At 39.2% G+C, this 25,022-nt stretch overlaps 1 protein-coding gene across 3 annotated transcripts; it reads right to left on the bottom strand.

The window, feature by feature from the left end:
* Positions 1 to 8,474: 8,474 nt before the first annotated feature.
* Positions 8,475 to 24,535, bottom strand: zfyve21 (zinc finger, FYVE domain containing 21). 3 transcript variants are annotated; one of them, XM_046062653.1, is made up of 8 exons: positions 24,262 to 24,535; positions 21,699 to 21,749; positions 19,931 to 20,099; positions 17,963 to 18,038; positions 17,251 to 17,342; positions 16,906 to 16,959; positions 14,705 to 14,835; positions 8,475 to 13,970 (listed from the first exon to the last, which is right to left on the bottom strand). In XM_046062653.1, exons 1-8 carry the CDS (start codon positions 24,385 to 24,387, stop codon positions 13,935 to 13,937), a joined length of 735 nt encoding a protein of 244 aa, XP_045918609.1. In that variant the 5' UTR covers positions 24,388 to 24,535; the 3' UTR covers positions 8,475 to 13,934. The 3 variants fall into 3 exon arrangements, with proteins under 3 accessions (XP_045918609.1, XP_045918611.1, XP_045918610.1); XM_046062655.1 differs by lacking the exon at positions 24,262 to 24,535 and adding an exon at positions 22,423 to 22,755; XM_046062654.1 differs by lacking the exon at positions 16,906 to 16,959 and having other exon boundaries at positions 24,262 to 24,531.
* Positions 24,536 to 25,022: the final 487 nt, after the last annotated feature.

Raw genomic sequence — 25,022 nt, forward strand, 5'->3', positions numbered from 1 at the left:
ATTTTGCTAGACTGCATGTCCAGCCAGGTAGGATCAGTAGGCTACTGTTATCGCTTTTTATGTATGAAAAGTGCTGTTTAAATGCAATGCATTATTAAATTGTTATGATAATAATTTACCCTTTAAGGAGGGGGACTCAATTTCCAGCAATATCCAAAGGAAACACGGAGTACAAGGAGAAAATATTGTCTACAAGGCCGCATACAGTTTAATGTACATTTCGTCGCAAGGAAGATATAATCACTGCAGACCAAGGCTATTCAATTCAACAGCTCAGTCCCTCCTCTCCTCCTCCTCCCTCTGCTGCTGCTGCAGCTGGTAGAGAGGAGGGCTGGTCTGTTTCCACCAGCTGAGTTTATAATGTGCTGTATTTTCATGTAAGTGGCAAACTAAGCTGAACAGTTACTAAAGACAGAGAGCTTTCACTTTAGCTTGTTTGTAACAATAAGCTATTATCTGAACTAGCGCTGTGCTTGTGTAAAACCAAAACACAGCTGCGGTGGATGAGAGACTGAGCAGATTAAAACATCGGGTTTTGCATGTTTATGCTTATTAAACAGGAGTGTTTGTAAAGAATTGTCTTTTTACTGCCTACGTCTTTATAGCAATGCACCACGTACATACACTAACCAGCGTAGTTGTCCTTAATGTCCGCTGATCAGCTGGCTGACTTCGATCCGTGTGTGTGTGTGTGTGTGTGTGTGTGTGGAGGCGCTCTGCAGAGACACAGAGGAGCGCGTGAGGCTGCAGGTCGGTCAGTTATGTTGAGCTTTGATTGGCGGTGATCGGTACAGCACATGTTAAACTCAGCCATGATGATAAGGGAACGATACAGCTCACTCTTTAGCGACTTCCATTCATACCTGTACTTTACTTTTGTTGTTAGATCTATTAGATTATGTGCTGGGCTACATGGAGGTTGCACAGTTTCTCTCCTCTTTTTAAAGTAGTTTCCTCTGCTTCTCACTTTAACATGAATTATCATTAGAATATTTAAGAACAAAAGCAATATTATAAAAGTGCAGAGGCACTAATATTTCAGTAATTTTGATCTTCCAGAAAAGGAAGTTGATTTTATTGACTTTAGTGTCAGAAAATATTAATGTAACTGAACTGAAAAAGGTTTAATGATGTTCACAGCTTAATTAATACATTTCAAAAAGTGTGTAAAAGAATGTCAATGAGGTCAACAGATTTGACTCACATTTCGTCTGAAGACTGGACCAAATCAATATCCTCTGCCACACCCTCCTCATCCTCTGAGAGAGATCTGAAGACCGAACAGCAGCAAGAAATAAGCATCTTTATCAGTATGAAAATAAACATTAAACCACTTCTCTAAGAGAGAGGAGGGTCTCTCACTAAAATGTTCAGAGCGACCTTGTGACCCGTCACTCTGGATAGACGCAGAACAGAAGGACTCTGAAAGACAGATAATCAGACACACACAATCCCCCACCCCGTAAACATTTCCTTTTAGTCTATATTGTAACTTAGCCATGTTTTCCTATAAAGTGTGTTGTAACATCACTTTTGCAAAGTGCTATATAAATATTTTTTTTTATAAATATTATAATCAGAACAGACTAATTAAAAATTGTTTATAAATCTATAAAACAGAAGGTTCGACCGTTGAGGAGCATTTTCAGAAATAATATTATATCTCTCTCTCATTGGCTGCACATCCACAAGACTACAAAGGGCTTATTTTAGATGCACACATTTTGGCCATAAGCAAACATCCTAATCTAACCTCTGTACAGTGCCATGCCACACAAAAGAAACTGAACAAGCTACCAGTTTTTGAGTGAATACTCGTCTGAAATGTACTTAAAGTAAGGATGTGCAGAGCAATTCTACAGGCTTGAGATGTGGACTAATACAGGCACTTGTGATTTATGTGCTTACATTTATAAAACCAGATGTTTTCTCCACTGTTGAAACACTGACTGCACAGTGCTGTGAGTAAATGAGCCACAGAGCCACAAATAATTAAACTGTGTAAACTTGTTTCCTGTTTCCTGCCAGCATCATCAGTTGATTCAACTCTGTGTGTGTGTGTGTGTGTGTGTGTGTGTGTGTGTGTGTGTGTGTGTGTTTGTGCGTGCGTGCGTGTTAATAAAAGCTTACTTGAAAGAGGAGCTTCCTTTGAAATCCATGCTCTGATATTTTGAACTACGACGTGTGATAGAACAACTGGGTGAAGGGGGGTCAATATAAGAGAGAGAAAGACAAGCATGGTGGGATATTAAATTGCTAGCCATTGAGCCACAGAAACTACTGGACACTTACTGAGTACTGGAGAGTCTGGTCTCTAATGCTCTGAGCCGTAACACAATACACAGGATTGACTAAAGTCGGTGTACTCAGGAGTAAAAGGACAACAATCAGTCAGAGATCCTCATCTCACCTCTAAGCTTCGGTCTGGCTGCTATGTTGTCCATGCAGAGGGGTTTCAGAATGATGGCCCTTCTCCTCTGTCTCCTCACACTGACTCATTGCAAGTTTAAACCTGCACCTGCACGGCAAACAGAAGCCCCATTCATGAGTTTACTGAATGATGGTGCTCACCTGTCAGCATCTGTTAGGTTAGCAAAATCTTTTTCTACTTCTTCAGTTGCCAAACAGAACTAAAACTATGCACTGAGCTGATGAAACTCAGTAACAGGAAGGACCAGCGAGTGCACTAAAACAGAAGAGGTTATTAGGTCTAAAACGAGTACCCTTCCTTCCCTGCAGAATTAAATCTATCTGAATGTGCTATGAGGTGCACTGACTGTACTTAGGTTTAGCTTATTATTTGACACCACTTGCATTTGTGACATCCCCATCTCTTTCAGCTGCTGGGATGTCTATCTCTTTGTGTTCTATGTTGCAGATGCTAAAGGCTGATTTTTGCTACTGAGTGAAAGTTGAAATAACAAGATGGTTATTTTGTCTCTGAGGTTTTTTTTGTCTACCAGGGCAGTAAAAGCTTAGCTGGCTGATTGCTTCCATGCTCTAAGCTAATGTTGCCATTTTATTGCCAATTAATCCGCTGATTGTCTTGCTAACATAACTGGCAGAGCCAAACCACAGGCTGGAGAATAAGGCTACATGAAATTAATCCAACTACATACTATTTACAACACTGACGGGAGAAACACATCACTTCTCTCGGTGATTATGGCCAGCTTTAAGCTAAAGCTATCAAACAGCAGCTTTCATTTGCATCTAACGTTAAAGTCTGACAAACTTTAGTTAATCCAACAGAAAACAGACAACTTCAGCACCGCTTTGAAAACATCTGTCCCACATCAGAGCCTTCCATCTGGGAAAATCAACAATGATTATATCCTGATTTCTGCCGTCAGCTGTAGGGCTGAACGATTAATTGCATTTGCGATATATTTTCGTTGGCCAACTTTTGAATTGAACCTCAAACTGAGTATTTTTTGTTTGCTTACTGGGATATAGAAAGACGGACTCCTAGGAGATTTGAACTGAGATAAGGACTCATTAATTGGTTGTTGAACTGTGGGTTTTGTATTGAGCGCTTACTGTATAACACTGTGGTGAGTTTGTTTTTCTTGTGGTCTGTAGGCCGACCTGATGATATTATATCATATTATTTAATGCCATGACTTGACTCAAATTATCTTTCTCATATTATTATAATTTGACATATCTTCTCCACCATTGCTCATAATAATTCTACCTAATTCATCATAACACAAGAAAAAACAGTGTAGTTCTATCTATCTAATATTGTGTATACACTGAAAAATTTATCGCATATTAAATCGCAATCGCAATATTGGGGGAAAAAATCGCAATTAGATTATTTTCCAAAATTGTTCAGCCCTAGTCAGCTGTCTGTATCTGTCCTGACTGTAGGTTGTTGGAGTTGCTTTCTGCCAACAGATGAAAAGCTGCAGCTAGGCAATTCAAAGTGCATAAGTGAAACAAAATAAATGTCAGAAATCCAGAAAATCATTGTAATCTTGTGTTTTTTTTTATCAAACTTGAAAGAATGGTTCATTTTGTCAGTGAGATATTTACCAATTAACCAATTTTAAATGAGTTCCTAATTATTGTTTGAAGCGGGGCTTGAAAAATCTATCCTTTACTTTGTCAGCCATCTGTGCATTGCCAATTGATTCATGTCACTGGGATGTTGGGAAGTTCATTTGTAATTTTATATTTATATTGGACTTTATTTTGGCTATTATCCCAATACTAACACTGGCTCAGCATCCAGCTCACCCACATGTAGACATTTTAAAAACCCCGGCAGCAGCTGACCTGGGGTGTGTCAACTTATTACTAGAAAGACACCATACAATTACAGAGCATTTACATCAATACTGAAACCCCTTTAAACTCACAGTAGAACAGCTCCTCTAAGCTCTGTTGACAATTCATACAGACGTGGTGTAGGGTTACCAATTACATCCACTTTTCACATCAACTTAAATGATTAGTTACCCTTCCAGGACAGGAAAAAAGTGCTTTATATACTGTAAAACTCCAGTAAATCAATATATGACTGTATAAACCTTCACACTTATATACTAACACTGTAACACAGACAACTTGAATTATTTAGTTTTCTTAAGACAATTATTTTGAAGGCAAGAAAATGCAGGAAAATGCCCACATTTAGGGTCTGAGCTTTAGTCAGAGAAAGGAATCCCTTACTGAGCGAGCTCAACAACCCCTTTTAAAAGTTCCACCATCCCCTTTAATAAAATGACATTTGACATCTCAAGAAAAGTGAAGCAGGATTACTGAAAACAGCAGAAGACACAATCTTGTAGGGAAACCAGGAGAAGAAGCAGGTGGCAGGAACCTCAACATTGTTTTCATCGCAGCACAAACTTCAACATTCATCTTGTCCCTTTTCCTGTTAGAAACACAGGACAATATTTAAACTGCATACAGTGGGTACAAAGATTTAAGCTGCAAGTGGAGCTGGCCAATATGGATAAAGATTTCTACCATGGCGTGTGTATTTTTTATCATGATAATATATACTGTGAATTTGTCAGTTCAATGGAAACTAATTTAAGAATCCCTTTACAGATAACATGTCAAATAGGGAATGTCCCTGATAATATCTACAATAGACAATTACATCCAACAAGTTCCTATAGCCCACAGTCAAGACTGGAAGTCTTTGAAGTGGTGACACTGTTGTGGTGGCAGCCCGGTTGACGGTGAGTGTCCTGGTTTTTTCTCCTTTTTATCAGTTATTCTACTTTATATTCTACTTTTTCCTTGGTTTTCTGTTCCCTGCCTGCCTCCCTGTGTTTTCTCCCCTGTGTGCTCTCTCTCTCTCTCTCTCTCTCTCTCTCTTTCCCTTTGCTCCTGAGCCCAGCCAACTACCTGCACTTCATCAGCCACCTCGTCAGCCTGCCACACCTGCCAGTAGTCGACCTCATACCTGCCTGTATTTCCACCCCGGTTCTCCACACCACTCTTGCTTGATCGTCGTTGCTCCATACCCGGTGCCACCTCCGTGTTCAGGCTTTCTCACATTTTCTCTGTGCTTTATCCCCGTTATCCCTAACCCTGTCTCTCTGTCTGTTTCCCTCCCAGGTTCACTCACCCTCGTCATCCGTTCAGTCGGCTGGGCTCATCCACCGGTCCTCTCCTCCTCAGACTTCCCCCACGGCGTTCTCCCTGTTCTCCCACCGCTTCTCGCTTCCAGTGTTCCCCGGCTCCCTGGCCCCCAGTCTTCCTGGTTCCCCCGTGCCTGTGTGTCCCCGACATCCACCTCTCCCTCCACTCCAGTCCCTCTACCCCTTCTTCCCTCAATAAAACCTCCTTCCCTCAGAGTGCTGCTTTTGGGTCCTCTCTGTCCCCACACCACACAACCCCATAACAGACACAGTGATTAATAAACTACAAATCAGAAATTTGTAGTAATGCATTAAAGGACTCAGGCAAGACTGTGGGTGCATCCCAGTTCCCTCATTTGATCGTTCCTTACTCCTCTTTCTTATATCTTCATGGATAAAGTAACAATCTTACAGGTTTATTTTATGGTCACCAATTTTCATTATTTAATCTTAGTTTCTGATTTCATGAAAATTGATCCAGAATAATACAAACATAAGTCTCAAGTCATATCTCAATTAACACTGGTTTAAGTAACTGGTGCAATCTAATTACACTTTTACATCCTGTGATTTCCATGTTACTATTTACCAATATCTTGGCAATAATTAATATAATTCTTCTTTACAGACTGTCTGTGACTAAAGTTTGAATTGGTGAAGTTATGTGGAAGTACAATTTTTGGGTCCACTCGAGTTATTATTACATTTAGCTAAAAAGCTTTGTACCTTAGACCAAGGAGACTGTCCAGAAAAACAAGAGCATCAGTTTTCTGTTCAAATGCCTAAAACAACGTATAAAAGCTTACCTGAGAGAGGAGCTTCCTTTGAAATCAATGCCCTTGTCTTTTGATCTGTCACTCCTGGTGGATTCACAGGATGAAAGGGAGCTTTTCCTTGGGTATCCAGTAGACAAGAGAGAAAGACCGCCAGGATGGGAGATTACGTTGTTAGCCACCCAGCCAGAGCAAATGCTAGATACACAGAATCTAACAAGTAGGCATCAAAAGTTCAGCAAATGTTGATTCTGAACAGAATGATAATAATGAGAATTGAAAGACGATCCCATAATCCAGGGCTGTTTGATGACCATTCCCTCTCCACGGGCATCCTGAGTAATGGAGGGTCTGCTCTCTGCATTTCTGAGCTGTAACACAACAAACAGGTTTGATTAAAGACGATGGAGTGCTGACTTCTGACTGAAGAGAAAAGGGAGAACTCTCACGTACAACAATCAGTCAGAAATCTTCATCTCACCTCTGAGCTTCAGTCTGTCTGCCCTCTTGCCCTTGTTGCTGCACAACAAACAGAAGCCCCATTCATGACGTGACTGAATGGTGCTAATAAGTCGGCATCGATTAGGTTTTTATACTTTTCTAATTCCGCAGTTGTCACATAGAACTACAACTGTGCACTGAGCTGATGAAACTCAGTAAAAGAAAAAACAGTCAGTCTTATGCACAGAAACTCAGAAATACACAGTTGAATGCAAAATGTCTCTCAGGATAGGATTTACATTTAGGGAGGACCAGTGAAAGCACTGAAACAGAGGAAGTCTGTGATTTTGAACGGGCTATATCAGGTGCACTAACTTTACTTAGGTTTAAGTTTTTCATTTGACACTACTGCCTGCAGAGAGCGTTGTTCAGTCAAAAATGTCACCAATGGACTTTTTTCACAGCAGACATTTTGGCATTGGCAGGAAAACCTGGTTTGAGTTCAGCGCCGACAAAACATAACGGTGGTGCCTTGAACACACTGTTGTTTATGCAAGCGCGCTGATTTTTCCTGCCTTTTTAACATAGCTGTGTTTACAAACTTGTAGCAGCTGATTGGGTAACACCTCTGACAGCCTAGTAAACGGGAGAAAACATACCTCGAAGCCCGTTGCACCGGTTGGAGGAAACATGTCGTTCAATCAGAAAACGTTGCAAACCGGTGCAAAATATTTTGAAATTGAACTCTCCCTTGAACATTAAAAATGGCTGCGTTCCATTTATGTGAGTTACTTGCAGGTTCCTGGTGTTTTGCATTCTGGCTCACTGTCATGATTTACTTGGACACTTGATAGCATTGTTTGAGCCAGCTGTGCTCTTTCCTGCAGTGTATTGCTTATATCGATTGATCCTCTCAACATGTGCTGTTAGATTATACATAGCCTATCTGTTATCCCCTAGTTTCTACCTCTTGAATATTTCAAAGTTCAATAATACATTATGTTTGGCTGTCAAAAGGTCAACCTTTTTATTAAAGGAGGATAAGACTTGACCTAGAAGAATCTCACACGGAGATATAAGAGGAAAACTCGAATGATGAAACTCTACCTTTGCACATTTATGTTTATGTTTTGTTGAAATATTCACAGATTCAAACTAACATAACCATAGTGGTTTGGAGCTTTTGTAGAGTTTCAGCCCACTCTGTTGCTCAGTGAAACGACAAAATAATACCAATTGAAGCAGATAATAGTGTTAAAGTGAAATAACATACTGTATATCAATCTCAATAAAAAATGTATCATTTAAAAAAAGTTTAAATGAGCTTTCCCTCAATCAGCAGTAGCATACCAATATGTACAGTAGGTGGTCTCGAAGTACAAAATCAAATCTTATAAACTATTAAAACTCTGATTACATGTCCAACCTGGAAGCTTTATACTTGTGTAAATATGTCTGATAACAACTGTGTCTGTCTAAAACATACATTTAATTAGGATTTTATTTATTTATATGGAAGTCAGTGAATCTCATCCTTTCATAATTGATGCACCTGACATAAATTTTGATACCAGACGATGTTTCCTTTTCATTCATTATTCAGTGTCTCTTAATGGACGAATCCCCTTTTTCTAAATGACACAAACGACACCCCAAATGTATAAACACTTGATTTTATTCTTAACAGAATAATCCAACAAAAAGGTGTAGTAGAGCATTTTCAGCGTAATAAATGAAGCGGTGGGATAAAAAGGTTTGTAATCAGGGTGGACATAAAGTGCAGGTACAAACACTGGCTGAGTCACGACTCGGTGACGTAACACGTACTGCAAACGTGCAACAACAGTCTGAGAGGGCTGCACAGAGAATCCCGCAGTGTGATCATATAGACTTCATTTCAAGGATGATTAATATGTTTTTATTGTGATTACAGCCACTCCCATACCAGCAACATTTCAAATGAAAGTAAAATGTGACTAATGCATTTTGTAATTGTGTTTTTGAGATAAAAAAAAAGGCAAACTTTTCAATTTACCAACATCACCGTCTGATTCAGATACTTAGATTTACAGTTGGCAGCCAAAAAACAACAGAGGAATTAAAGATAAAGGTTTTAGTCTCCAATTAAGAACTAAGCAAAATAATAAATATGATCACTGTTGTTCGTAACTGTGCAGCCCTCACATGTATCTTCATAACAAACATTTGTATAATGGAAGAACAGCATTGTTGGTGTGTAACTGGAAAACCTTGTGAACAGTATTAACAACATCAAGAGCGACCACAGAGACGCCTTTTTACACAAAACCTCACCATCTTCTTCCTCCGTCTCTGTTCCGAAAGCCTCAAACCAGAACGACCACGACGTGTGATTTTAATTCTTAGGTGAGCAGCATATAAAAATAAACTTTATGTCACAAAGTGGAGGTGGTGAATGTTGTTTTCACTGGGTTTGACACAAAGGTACAAAAAGGCCAACAAACCCAACAATCAGCCAGTTCTGCGCTCCATTACACAGTTTCAAGTTCTTTCTTCAAGCTTAGAAAAACAGGGAAGACACACAGACGCCAGCAGGGTTTTAAAAAAGCTAATTTCTGTGAAGCCAATGATACTTGGTAATCTTTGATAAATGTTAGCAGCTGAAACGCAACCGTGCATTTATAATTCATGTGTTTCTTCATATCTCAAGGTCCATTTAGCAGCTTTTTCTAGAGCTTTCATCCACATATCATAGTCTTCCTCAACAGATGGAGTTTGCTCAGTTGTTGGTACTCCACACTTATGTCATGTGAAAGCAAACAAAGATCGTGAGGTGAGTTTGAAAGCTCCAGATAAAAAGCTAGTAAGAGGACGCTGAGTTAAGATTTCTGTGTAACAACACTAAAGTTTACAGTTTTCACAATCTTAAATTCACGCTTAAAAATGCACAAACCTCATATGGTGAAGCTAAAGTGTATTTACAAGATTATAAACGTGATAAAGATGCAACAGCGCCCCGAGTCCCCTAAACCTTTCTTCCAACTCTAAACAGGTGTGAGTTTCAAAACTTAGAGGTGGAGTAAGCAATTCTAATCTGAAAAACAGTCCGCTAGTTGTTTGTTCTGCGTGTGAAAACTTAAAACTGTAAATGGGAAACCGAGTCACACAATGCTACTCCAACAATTCTAGCCATAATTTGTCACCTTCAGCTTACTCTCTCGTTCACCCAGACATGCTGTTGTTGTGATGTTGCTATAGTACCAGGAGAGTTGTTTCGATTTCTGCTTTCAGTGTTTTTACTGTGAACAACTTAGCTTAGCATAGCATAGCCCGGATCGATCCAAACTCCATTCAGAAAGAAACACATTTTAAAAGTTGCTGTCCTGCTGACAGACCTGACAAAGCATGAATTCATATGTTTATCAAATCTGCATCACGTTTTAGTTATTTCGGCATCAGTTTGATCCGTTTATTGCTATTAAATCACAGCAAAGTGTTTATTTTGGGTTCATGCAGCTGTACCAATCGCGTTGTGTTGGTAGTAGTCCAGCGATAAAACCCCCGCGAGGGTTAAATTCACGTTTGGTCTGAATGCACAGTAAGACTATCTCATCCTCTCCGCATGTGAGCTTCATGTTAGCTTTGCAGCAACATAACAGAATCGCTTACTGCACCTTTAAAGAGGGAGCTTGAAGGAAAAGTTGGCATTTGCGGGCGCTGTAACAACATCAGGGAGTAAATCTTGCTATGTCACAATGTCGTTCTCAATCCTGAGGTTGTCAAATACCAATGTTTTGTCACGCCCCTCGCCCACCAGGCTTTCAACTAAAGTCAGGTGACGTATAAAAGGCAAGAAAGTCAGCGTATGGAGAAGGTCCAGGTGGATGGATGGGTCAAACAAACACAGGACTTTCGGCGTGTAGAGGAGAGCGGGGTGAGTTGAGCCCGTTTTTGACAGTAATGTCTCCAACTAAAATATGTACATATATTTTAGGATGTGGTGCGTCCCTGGGAATAATCACTTTGGATCTAAAATAAACTGTTTTCAAAATCTGGCTTTTCAAAAAAAAAAAAAGTGGACTCTTAACCCACATGAGGGGTAAGTTGAGCCACATGGGGGTCACGGACATCGATGTCATCGTGCAAACTCAAACGCCAGGTCAAAACATTCAGTTGCACTTAGATAGTGAAGCATTGCGGCTATGTCTCCGAGTTGTTTCATATCAATGTATCGCTTTAAAGTCATCCTGTTTATCATACTTCTCAACTTCCCCCAGGTCTTTGCCATTTTAACAAAATTGTGTCATCCAGCATTTTAAGAGTAACCTCATGCTAACAGTATAGCCTCATATTGTAATTTCCTAAAAGACTAACACATGCGTAAGATTTTCACACAACAATCACGACTCCTTGAACATAAAAAAATCACTTTGAACGGCAAAAAAAACCTGTTTTTTGATCTTAAATGTGCTTATCACTTATTCCATAGGCTTCTCTCCATCACAGGATGAGTAAAATGGATGACTCTTCAAAAATGTGTGGTAACATGACCAATTTTTTCTATGGCCGCCGAGAAGCCATAGGGGTGACTCAACTTCCTCACAGGCTCAAGTCACCCCGCTCTCCCCTACCGCATGAAACCAAAAGTCAACTCTGACTTATTTAAAATATGAAGTTACGTGATGTTACTTCACAAAACGTAGGTCTACGTAACATGATGTGCTTCTTTTAACGCAACCTTTTGCTACACCAAACTGCATCCGTTTTCACGTTTACCACATTAATGTGACAAAGCGCCGTCGGTCATTGACAACCTGGGATGAGAACGTGTCGCGGCTTTCACCATCGCAGTCAAAACTACATTCTTGTTTAGAAAAAGGTCCTCGGAAGTACAACTAACTACCAAACCAACAAACCCACCGGCTCAACCAGAACTGAACAGCTCTTGGTCGGTGGTGATTTCACATCCTGGTTGTGGCTCTGGACAATTAGGACAAAAGGAATTTACAAATGTTACAAAACCTATGGTCATACTTCAGCTTTGAAAATTATATAAGTACGTACACGCCTTGTGTTAAAGTAGGAATAGTTAACAAAATATATTATACAAAAAGTCAATACATGAAACTACATTTAAAGCATTTATGTGTGTTTATGCTTCACTAGAATCAGTGAATAGTCCGTAGTTTCCTTAGACGCCGAGGCCTAAACATTTAAATCTGTAGATACTTGTAGCAGAGAGTATTAAGAGATAAGTTACAGAGAAGAAACACAAACACGTCACCTGAACTTTCATCTACGTTGCTCTGAAACTCAACCGTCATGACAGCAAGTCTCCTAAAGTAAGAAATCCAACAATTGTGTTTCAGTTGTGAATAAACTTGCGATGTTCTTTGCATTTCAGGAATTATTCTGTCTCCTCAACCTGCCTCTTTTCTTTCTTCTGCTTCAGTTAGAGAATCCTACATTTCCCAGAATCAACTTCACTCCTGCTCATTTCCCACTGCATTCTGATCCATTTGCTGCTCCTGCTTGTGTATAAAGTGCCATCTGTGCTCTGCACTGATCATTTTACCCTCGTACGAGAGTTGAAAGTTTAATTAAAAAAACAGGAAGAAGCCTTCGCTCTTGATTTTAAGAGACCAACACAAAAACACTCGTCATTTTCTGGTAATATTTAACGGCAAATTTCCAGCAGATTCAGCTCTGTTGTGACTGCTGGAGAAGTAATCAGAGTGTCCAACTCACTGCTCTTTTCTCCGCTCTAGTAAAGTGTTGCCAGAGTAACTTGCATCTCTGAAGTGTGAAATTCACTTGTGAATGTATATAAATGTGTTTCTTTATTAGCAGTTTAGTTAAAATTTATATTTAAACCTCCATAAACTGATTTCTTTTGGCCACATGGGGGCAGCAGAAACAAGTTTTAACCAACACTGACGTATCATCACCTTTAAGTTGAACTTGTTAGCAAAGAGTTGCTTATTCACACCTCCAGCAGTTACAGAGCAACATAATCATTCATTTGGAGTCTCTATTAGTTGTGTTTTGATCTCTAGGGAAATATCTGGCTCTTCAGCTGCTAAACGCTCCACTCTGTTCACCAGCTGGTCTCTAACTGTGTCTGTCTGCTGTTTGCTGCTGAGCAGGTAGTGTACGGCATGCTATGAGGGCGCTGAGTGAGAACCAGAACACTAAAGTTGTGTCTGGAGAGATAAACAATGAGCTGAAACTCACTATAAAGCTGTGTAAAGCTGAGGGGAGCTGTTACACACATAGTGTCCTAAACTGGAAGGCAAAAGAGTCCCGAGACATTTTCTGCAATTAACTTAAACAAAGCGGGTCCTGAAATGCAAAGTACGTTTCACGCAGATCTGCGTTAAAGGGTTTTTAAGTTGGATTTGTCCTGTGAGATAATGCTTTTTACCATCAGCTGATCCCTTGAGCGAGACATTCAGTCCCTACTTTGTGTTTGGCTGACATCAGGAGAGTTATCAAAAATAATATCATCATCCGTCCAGGAAATAAAATCCTCAATGACACAAGCTAAATCTACCAGCAGCATATAAAATTATTGTGCTGCTTTGAAACAACTGCGCCTCCATCTGACGTTTTACTGCATCTCGGAAGTTATGAAAAATGGTTAATGAAAAGGTATGATGTCCAAACAGACTGAGTATTGCACAAACAAAAACATGTCCAGTTCTGAGAAAGAAAAAGAACAGGAATTAAAAGTAGAAGCTTTCTCCAAATGAACGGATCCTAACTTGTGTTGGAAAGCTTGTGTTCCTGCTGTCTCTCTGCTCAGTTGGCTCCATTTTCATGTACAAACATTAACGTGCCCTGATTTATGTGTTAAATCAAAGAGGATTAAAGAACTCTGAGATGTAAAAAGAAGAAGAACAATCAGCCCACTTGGGGTAAACAAGAACTGGTTATAGAGGTAATAATTTTTTATATAAACATTCCTTGCAGAAATTACCATGATAAGAACTGTTATTAAGAACCGATGATGAATCAGACAGATAAGCAGAACTGGCGTTAATAGAAATCCAAACGATACCAAACCCCCAGCAAGACGGGGTACAAAACACTTGGGTGTGTGCTGCCTGGAGGTTCAGTCTTGCAGGCTGCCTGCACGTCACTGGTCCCGAGCTTCATACAGCAGTTTGGCCGCCTGTGGGGAAGACAGACACAACAAACCGTGGTAATGCCGGGCGAGAACACAACAGGTCAACACGATGTTAAAGACGACCTGTACAGCGTGTTTGTGGACCAGGGAGTCACACACAGCTCTTTACATTAGAGATTTGCTTCTAGGACGCTTCTGAAACGTGCTGCAGTGCATGTGGAGGAATCACAAGCGTCGTCTGGAATGGCCGCGATGACTTCCGGCAGCCTCGTCTCACCCAGAACGCGACGCAGCCATGAGCGGTTGAATCAAGCCAAAAGGAAAAAACACCAATCAGCCATAACAGAATGCTAAAACAGCTTTGACACTTTTCCACCAGAACCAGCATCAACTTTTACAGTAGCTCGTCTGTTGTCACCAGCTTCGCCGCCCACATGTATCAATGAGCCTTGGCCGTCCACGACCCTGTCGTCGGTTCGTTGGACCGCTTTTGATAAGTACTGACCACTGCAGACCGTTTTGGAGATGCTCTGACAGTTCGTCACTTGTCAACGACGCTCAAATCCTTAAGCTTGCTCATTTTTCCTGCTTCTAACTATGAGGACACAATGTGCACTTCCTGCCTAATATATCCCACCCGCTGACAGACGACATGATAACGAGTTAATCAGCTTTTTTCACTTCACATAATAAGTGTTATTGCTGATCGGTGTAAAAAGGTATAATAAATACATGTTTATGCAGTGACAGTGTGAGCTTTGGTGTCCTGGTTATCGAACCTTGTGCATTGCAGCCAGCCATAACGAGGCCACCTTCTTGTCATCTGCTGCCTCTAAGCGGAGCTGCTGGGCATCCTGGCAGCCCATTGGCTTGTAGTGCAGCAGCATGCCGCTGGCCCGCGACATCCCTCCTGCGCACACACACACACACACACACACACACACACACACACACACACACACACACACACACACTCAGTTAGACACAGACTAAGAACAAGACTGATGGACTGGATGACATAATGAAAGTCATTTTAAAGTCTGTTACTTTTCTTCATTTACACTTTAGGTTAAAGAGGTTTGACTGACTCACGAAAAACAGCTGCAGGTTATTTAAGTAAATAACAAAGATGAGGTTAACAGATAAAAGGAAAAGAGGAAGGGTGTAGTACTGTACTGTTACATGTCTAATGAACAAAATCACTAACGACGTGTCAACATATCACGGTAGAGTTTTGGCTCTGAAATAACTGCTCAGCCTCGACCATAATATCAATGACAAACACTTAAAAAGTGATTCATGCATGAACAAAACACACAGATGCAACAACACAGAGAAGTCAGGGGAACTGAAAGATTTGAAGAGAGACAACAGAACAGAAACACACAGTGACAATGTCTTTCAAAATGAAGTGAAGCACCAAAGGTCAGGACCGAAAAACACTAAAGGTTTGAGTGAAACGTTTTCACTGCTTTGAGACAAACACACATGTAGAAACAGAAGGTCAGGCACCACAAGTGAGGAATGAATCAGTTTCACAGGACGGTTTCACAGGACGGTGTTAAGTGCACTACAATACTGAAACAAGTTAATGAAGTCCATTAAAGTTATTTATCAGACACATTCTCTGGTTCCAGCCTCTCAAATGTGAAGATTTTTGCTGCTTTTATCTGTTTTATGTCTTTGCTCGTTGAATATTTTGCAGTTTTCATCAGACAAAAACAAGAAATCTGTCTGTTTGTTTTCTGGGGAATTGCAGTGGACAATTAGTTTTACTGTAACAGTTCATGAAACTAATTATAGGCGGTAATTGATAAATAAAAATTATAATTATTTGCAGACATACTCAATTTCTTTCTTTAAAAGCTTGGCCAAAGCTCAACGACAATAACGAACAATAATTCTGCCTGGTTTAAAAAGGATAAGAAGTTTCCTTCAGCGATTCTAAAATACATGAATAAACGTCTAAAAAACCTGGAGAACAGCTGCATGAATTGTTGATGTCGAGGGTTAGATATGTGCAAGGTTACCTGCGCAGTATTCTGGATATGAATTGGGTGCTAAATTAGGTTTGTTGTTGTTGTTGTTGATCCTGCTGAACTCTGTTTACTACTTTTTAAATTAGATATAAAAAGGATGTTTTAAAGTCAGAGATGAAAAATGGGGAGAGCATTGGGAAATAATCTGTTGTGTCTATGTGAGAACGAGTTAAATATTAATTAAATAACATTATAACTAATTTAGTTCTAAGCCAATAAGTTCCCACTGAGCCTCAGACCACAGAGAGGAAAAAACTAAATGTTATAGTTTTCTATATTTCATTTTGCCTTGCTCTTAAATTTAATTTTATTCTATTTTATTTCTTTGCCTCATGGGAAGCACTCTGAGTTGTCACTGTGTTTGACAGGTGCTCTACAAATAATAACTTGCATTGCTTATGTTAAATAAACAAACATCCAAACAAAAGAAACACATGTTCTTTATCAATTCATCTGTAGATAATATCTTTTATTAATAGATAATTTATTGATTTGTTTTTAAAGTTTGTTAACAGTGACAAACATCCATGAAAACTTTAAAAAACAATTTAGATAATAAGCAGAAAATCCTCATATTTAAGTCATTTTTGCTTGATAAACTTTTAAATAACTGTTGTTTATTTTCTGTTTATCAGCTAATCGATTACACATCTAATCGTTTAAGTACTAATTAACACGCCGTCAGTCAGCTGCCGAAGTGTTGCAGCATTTTCACAGGGCAGTCGACAACAAAAACAGGAAGTCGTGCAAATAACATCTGTGGTGTTGTAATTTCCACCAAGATGCGTTTGGGACTCAGTGAGGCGTAAACATAAAGCAGAACAGCATCACCGGTTTCGTTTTGAGGCAGCTTCATGCACACAGATGAAAACCCAAAGAAACCAGATCTGGAAAATTAAAATGGAGAAATGGAGTGAGGACAACACCAGAGTGAACCTAACCTTCAGAGATATAGTGACTGTCCAGCAGACTGGTGTAAGTGTGAATGTCATTCTCTGAGCCCAGAGGAAGAAGAAGAGGAGGAGGAGGAGCAGCCGGGTCGCCAGAGTCAGAGCAGCAGAGGAGAAAGAGTTTGTTAGTGTTCGATTGGGGGGAAAAAAAAAAAGAGACAAACAGGTTTAAGTGTTAGTCAAGAAATTTCCCAGCTGGTTACTGAATCTGTCTCAGAAAAAAAACATCATGGAGACACCAGAATGTCCAGAACTCTGTGGTAGAGACGTCTTGGGTCATAATTTGTACAATATAATATAAAATGGTCAAAAACAAGCTTTAAATTCTGATTTCACCTCCTGGACTCGTGCCGTCTGTCAGAATCTGCATGCTGGAGATCCGAGACAACTCCACCTCGAAGTGACTTTCACCGTCGAGGAACAGATACCTGACGATTAGATAAAAAGAAAGAGAAGACACATTTGAATCATATCCAAAACAAAACCGTTTATCTAAAACCTGACTAATAACGACGCTCTGAATGTCACTGGTGCAACAAAAACTGGATTAGTTTTGACTGGATTTGTCCCAACAGCACATTTTTACTTGAAAACCTTAAACATAACATCTGAATCTCTTAATCTTTTCCATCTTTAGTCCCGTTCTTCACATCCTTTATCTTGAATCCAAAAAGATCTAGATCAGAGGTTTTTAAAGTGTTAGGCTCAGTGAATGGAAGTGAAACAATATTACATTGGTTATTACATTAGTTATCGAAAGGAGATCACATAGAATAGCCTGAGTGTGTGATTTGGTGTAGTCTGAAATCATGTCAAACAGCAATAATAGGCTATCTTGGCTTAACTGTTGGACATCTAAGGGATCAAGGGATAAAAATTTAAAATGATCGATTTAATTTGCATAACGTTGGCTTGTTAAAGTGCAAATTCACCTCCCCTCGTGATATCCTGCCATGCAGATAGTTTTGATTTCATGCTGAGGTTTGAGATGAGTTGAGCTGGACCTTAAACACAAGTGTGGAATTTAAAAAGAAAGTAAAAAGCTCACCTGTGGTTGTTGGAGAGGCGACACGTCATGGTTTCAGACTTCTCCGACGTTCCCAACGTGACGACAAAGGTGCCACCTGGAGACAGAACAAACAGAAAAAGCAGAAAACGTTCAACTCTGAGAGCCTGCAATTAAAAAGACATCACAAGGGAAGGGTTTAAAAAATCTTCAGAGATAAAAGTAATAATCATTTAGGCCATAAGACGCTGCTGAAAACAAAAAGCTATATAAAATATCAGTTCTTTTGTACAAACGTTTCCCATTAAAAGATCAACCAGAACCCCAAAATATAAAACACTGAATGGAAAAGAGTTCATGAATATGGCTGAATATCAAACCTGAAAAATGTTTGGGCATCGACCAAAATCTGTATCGCTGCATGTACTGAAAGCTGGAAGTTATTTTCACGCTTCATTAATCGTTATCGAGACAAAAAAAGCCAAATATTCTCTGGTTCAACCTTCTCAAAAGTGAGGAAACTGAACGGAAACTTTTTATTTCTGAGGTTTCTGATTGTTCATCAGACAGAAGAAGAAATATGAAGGTGTCACCTTGAGCTTCGGGAAACTGTGAGCATTGTTCACTATTTTCTTTTAACTTACTGATCAACAACATGCTTTACAGATTAGTCGATAACCACAGCTCCTATACTGTTTACATGTTCTTTGATCCAAATAGCTCCTGATTAGTTTTAGACTAATGATTGTACAGCTACATGTGTTTAGACGAGATTTAACATTAAAGAAGTTCTTTTGCTAAATGAAAATTTCCTCCCAGGCTGCATCTGTTTACAGTATCTAATGTAATTTATTAGTGAATTTACTACTAGTTGCTCAGGCTGAAACTAAAGGCTTGATTAGTCAATTAGTCAATTTCACAAGTTATCAGAGCTGCAACACGTCTTCAAAGTGTTCTAGTTTTAGTTTGGGATTCAGCCTTAGCTTGAGCACCACTGGGTGTTTCCACCTCCCCAGAACATCAAACAGTAACAGCCAGATATTCAAATGGAAATGTGCACGAGAGGTTTTCTGCTTTGTGTCTTCATCTTTTTTGTGAGAACTTCTTCTTCTTCTTCTGCTGAGCGATTGATTATCTCCATCATCCATAAAGCATGAGGCCCCAGCACGCTGCAGGCTTTACATCACAGGCATTCAGTCGGGTTTCCCCCCCGCAGCTCCAGGCTGCTAATGGATTTTTCATTAAGAGCCTGACTGCTGCGTATTTTTAGCTGCACACTGACCCACACTCAACAGCAACACAATGGATTACAGTAGGAGCAGCGTTTCTGCTTCCTGTACAGAGTCACAGTAAGGACCTGACCTCCATATTAGAGCTGAAATGATGAGTGGATTAATCAATTAGCTGATGAATAATAATCAACAAACGTTTTGGTGGTGGAAAATACAGAACATTTTCTGGTTTTAGCTTCTCAAGTGAGCAGATTAGATGCTTTTCTTTGTCACATGTGATAGTTAACTGAATATTTTGTGGTTTAAAACTGTTGCTCAGATAAAACAGGCAAGTTGAATATGTCATTTTGGACAATAAACAATGTTGTGACCATTTTTCAACTAAACAAATCCTCGATCAATTGAGAAAATTATCTGCAAATTGTTATTATTTGCAGCCCTAGTGGAAGTCAGTTAAATTTAATTACAATTTAATCGTCATTAAATAAAAGACGAACTGTGAAAATTAAGCACAAAACTCTAGGTGAGCTGGAATCGTCCTTTCAGCACAGACAGTTTGACAGACAATATAAAGCTCCTGGCAGCTGCTTATGTTTTGCCAATAATTCCTAACAACCACTGTGCACACAGCTATTCTCGCCTCAAGTGTTTCACCCCACATGTTCTTGACAGGGAGGAAACAGCTTTCGTACCAAATGTGAAGGAAAGAGGTTTGGAAAAGAAGAACTTAAAACATAAACATGAAATCCATATTAAACCTAATAAAAATACTTCTCACCTCCCAGAAGCACTTTCAGCTGCTTGTCGTAGAACTCCATCTCTTTCTGGGAAACCAGGCTGCACTCGGCGCACTGCCGCACCGGATCGACGAAGCACATGCGAGGCAGCGTCACCTTCTTACTGCAGCATTTATCGCAGAAACACCGGCCGCACCGCCGACAGTGATGCTGCAGGAAGAACGACTTACAGTCAGGTCTACTTCAGTATTTTAATCCCACTCGTCTCATGTCCGTTAGATTAAATGTATGAAAACATGTTATTTAGGTAATTAATGGTGCTTTGTTACTTGTGACACATTAACACGAGGTTATGAATTTCACTAATCAATGCATTAATTAAATCAGTCGACCGATATGGTTTTTTCAATGGCTGATATTAAAACAAAAAAAGTCATGTATAATTCCATTTTTCCATGCAGAGTACAATCTAATATACATGTGATCTCAGCCAGTAACATTTTAGATATTTTATAATAATGAATGAAACAGAAACATGGTTTGGGTTCTGCTGTAGATTTCAGAACGTGACGGGAGTTTAAGGGAGAGCGGGAGTTTGTCATTCAGCTGCATTATTATCTTCACTATAACAATATATATTTAACACTTGCTGGTAAAGGTCTCAGATTAGAGCTGCTGTCATTTAGGACAAACGTGTTAAGAAAAGACGTGAGTGACTGAGGACATTTCGGGCTATTTTCACCACCTTTCCAAAACTCACAAGTGAGAGCGCCAACATTGATCCACAGAAGCCACAGTGACGAGGCTGCCAGCAGAAGTGTCTGCAGACAGGTTTTATTTATCGGCCTCCTGAGTGCAGGAACCAGCCGACCGATTAATCAGTCTATCACTAAGTAATTAACGCTTGTTTCTGCGTCACTGTGTTTGTCCTCATGAGGTTAATAAACGCTCAGACTTTAATCAGACTTTGTTTAACCATTTTTTTTATATATTCACACGTAGAGTCAAAGATTTATAGGGACAGACCAGACATACAAACGATAATAAATCCTGCCCATGGAGTAGCGTGATGTTGTTGTGCTATGGTGTCGACATGACACTGTACGTTTTATGTATTATTGAAACACAGGTTTTTATTTTGAAGGATGCGGCATAGAAGCTCCGCATGATGTTTTGTTTTCCGTCTTCATCAAGTGTTACTGATATGTGTTAATATGTTGTGTAATAATAATAATAATAATAATATGTTCACAAATGCGTATAAGATCATAATGGGTTTTATATTATTAGGAATCATGAGAGTTTATCGTGGGAGGTATATTGGGCACTTAATTTTGCAAACTGCATTTCTGTTGCCGTCACTTCCTATTTTGCTTTTCTTTGGGAAGAAGTCTGTCGGACGTTTTGGGTCAGGAAGTGATTTTATTTTTTTTTTTTTAACCAGAAATCTCTGAAGCTGGTAAATCAGATTTGAATCACTGACACTTACCAGCTAAAGCGCAGATATTTCCTGAGCTGATTTTAACTATAAACAGAAACTATTTTCCAGCAAATATGGAAAGAAAATGGGACACGACTAAACAGAGCAACAGATCTACAGCATTTTTTAAGTGAGTCATTGGAAAGAAATGTCACCACAGAGCCGTCACTGTGTCTCCAGGCCAAAATAAATTAACAGAAGCCAAGTGGGGGGAGAAGATCTCACATTTCACAGCGCAAAACGAGTTTCTACGTGTCCCTCATGTGTTTGTTTATTTTGTCAGAGTCCGATAAAGCTGCGTGACGGTCGTGTAGCAAAACAAAACAGACCTTTCTTCTGATGAAGTCGAACTTGGTGTCACACTGCATACATCTCGGGCACTGGAAGACGGGGAAAGAGGAAAAACAGGATGTTACACAACATGCTGAGCTCGGCAGATTCAGCTTCAACAGCAGCACTTTATCGTACACGTTCTTTTAGTTTTGCTGCAATCAGGTCACCAAGAAAACCCAAAACCTTTTACAGACAGCATGTTAGTTTTGTTCCTGTAAGATATTTATGTAAAACTGATGGCTACAAACGACCTGAAACCAAAAGATATTCACTCTGCTGCCACTGAGGACAAAGAAAAATTAACAAAAGTATTTACACAATAAATCCATGACCAGAAAAGTTGCAGATTCATTTTCACTTGATTCACCAACAAATTCATCTTAAATCTATTGTTTCAGCTCTAAATGTTTACTTAGTTTTAACAGATACTGCTTTTATACATACTCTTTCTATGATACTACATTTTTTACTGAAGGATGAACTAAAGTTAAACTTCCACAAACTGTCACTTTGGGATCAGAAGAGAGGATACGGCGTGAGAAAAAGTGCTTTAAAGCATTTTTTAGACATATTTCAAGACTGTTACTTAAATAATACTCTGAAAGCAGTATTTTTTCTTGCAAAAGAGTGTTTTTTCCACTCCGATATTACTACTTCTACGTCAGGAAACTTCCTCTAACACTGATTATGACCCATCAGAATAATAACGCCTTTATTTACAGATTCATCAGACGCCTGCAGGAATTATTAACTTTGCTGGCTGTAGTTTTATGGTCAGTCTGGTCAAAGTGCCTCTGTGAGCAGCCACAGATGAAACACACTGGCAGACAGGTGGTGTTTGTCTCTCTGTGCCTGCTCCTGTAGTTTTGCTGCACTGACGGACAGAGAGAGATTAACTGTGGACGGGTTAGCATAGCACCTCTCACAGCTAGCTAACCTAGCCGAGTGTGGACGTAGCTGTCAGCTAGCACACAAAACAAACGCGTGTTTTTGTCACTTTAACAATCTCTGGTGAGGTTAAACATCGTGACAGCTTGTTTCAGCTGTTAACTAGCTGGTTATTTAACAGGAAACGCTTGCTGTCAGGCTGAAACGCCCAGTTCTGGGGCCAAGTATCCAGTCCGGAGCTACGTCAAGTTAGCCACAGTTAGCATGAGGGGTACAGGAAGTTAGGAAACATTACCTCGACAATAAAAGCGCTTTGCCCACCGTGATGAGAAGAAGACATTAAACTCTAGTACAATATGGGAACTAATTGTACTTTATACTTGTACTCTTTACTACTTCAGCATAGATTAAAATACTTAGTTATTTTGCAGATTTAGGTTATTAATACAAAACATCATTAACTAATAAATTATGATGTATTTTTCAATAATTAACTACCAAACAAAATATAGTCATTCAAATGAGCACCAACTTTACCAGCTGCATCATTAAAGTAATGAACAGCATTAATGCAACAATAACTTTACAGTAGTTCAAGTATATTCTTATTTTAATATGTTCGTACTTGTACTTTAGGGTTGAACGATTTTGAAAATAAAATATCTAATCGTGATTATTTTATCTGATATTGTGTTATGATTTGCAATATTGAAGGGCATGATCATTTTTACATCATTATTCTCATTTTCCATAAAACAACATATTAAAATGATGATGGTGTGATTTCTGAGGAGATGTTTTATTAAGTCTGTAGAATATTAAGTGTCGGCCAGGGCGTCTCTGTAGCACAACAATATTTATGACATTTCATCGTAAACAAATGTTGCGCCTCCTGCGATTTGAAAGTTGCAGTAGGTCATAGTGCAATTTCAATAAAATTTCTGTTAATTATTGAGCCCTACTTTACTATCATTTTGAATGCAGGACTTTTACTTGTAACATACGTATTTCTACACTGTGATATTGCTATTTTTATTCTATTTTGTATATTTTGGTACTTGTATTGTTGTCTTTTATTATCTGTTTGGGAATAAAACTGAAATGATTAGTTGATTAGTCAAGTTAGTTAGTTTACTTTTCTTTTTTTGTGTGTAATTTTAGTTTAAGTTGTTCTCTTCAGACATATGCCAAAGCTTGTTTACCATCATAGCAGAAATACTTAAAAGTCAAAAATAAAGCTATATTTCCAAGTAGTATTTTACACCTATAAGGAATTTGCTTTGATGATAAGGTGCTAGACGTAGACATTAATATACAGTTGACAACTATGGAACAGACTAATAAAATTACTGACCTATGGTACATGCACACACACTTATTTATTTTTATTTATTTATTTACTGATTTGGATTTTTTGAAATTGAAAATATAAGATCTTCAGAGGCACACTTTAAAAACTCTTATGATTAGTGCACACCAACTCAGACAAACAGAAACCAAATAATGTTATTTAAAAGTTGTTTTAGGCACTTTATTTTGAAAAAAAAAACAGCCGGAAACGCAGCGTGTACCATCGTCGCTAGCTTCTCGCTAGTGTCCGCGGCTCTGACAGCTTCACAAACAACCCCCCCCCCCCCCCCCCCCCCCCCCCCCCCCCCAAACTGGTCTCACCTCTTTATCCGGGACCCACTGCGGCTCGTCCAGGGAGAAGGGGCAGTTGAAGGCGCCGTTCTCCGGCACCATGCGAAGGCCGCTGGGGCTCCGGACGAGTTTCTTTCCGTCAGGAACAGAAGACATTTTGCTTCAGCAGCTGTTTCTCCTCTCTGACCACTACAGACTGGAACCCCTGTCTGAACACACCCTCCGGAGTGATTGACAGGGTCGTTAACCAATCACAGGAGACAGAGGTGATGTCACGTGGTGCGATGGGAGCGTGTTGTTTTTACAACTCCTGCTGAAGGAGGGAAAACATTATTGTTTATTTATGCTAATTTTGTTCATCTGAAACAGTTGTTTTAACTGCTGCTACTCCATACAATGCAGTTATATTTATTTTTATTATTATATATTATTTCTGAATATCTTACAGGGTTTATTATCTTTTAATACCAATAACAGAATGTCAATGACTAAACTTCCTTATCTGCGAGGAAATTATTATTATTATTACAAATAAAGAGCAACAAACAAAGTTCCCAAGACTTTTTGCGGAACATTTTAATTAGATTTATTTTAGTTTGATGTTTTATTTATTTTATTTTGTTACTGTCTCTGGCTCAAGGTTGTTAATTCAGAATCAGAAGGAGTTTTATTGCCAAGTGGTGTTTTACATATATGAGGAATTTGCTTTGGGGATAAGGTGCTACAGGCAGACAAACATACAGTTGACATAAATAAATATAGAAGTATGTAAATATGGAATAGACAATGCA

The sequence above is a fragment of the Micropterus dolomieu genome, linkage group LG11, assembly GCF_021292245.1.
Source record: "Micropterus dolomieu isolate WLL.071019.BEF.003 ecotype Adirondacks linkage group LG11, ASM2129224v1, whole genome shotgun sequence".
In the NCBI taxonomy this organism is placed as follows: domain Eukaryota; kingdom Metazoa; phylum Chordata; class Actinopteri; order Centrarchiformes; family Centrarchidae; genus Micropterus; species Micropterus dolomieu.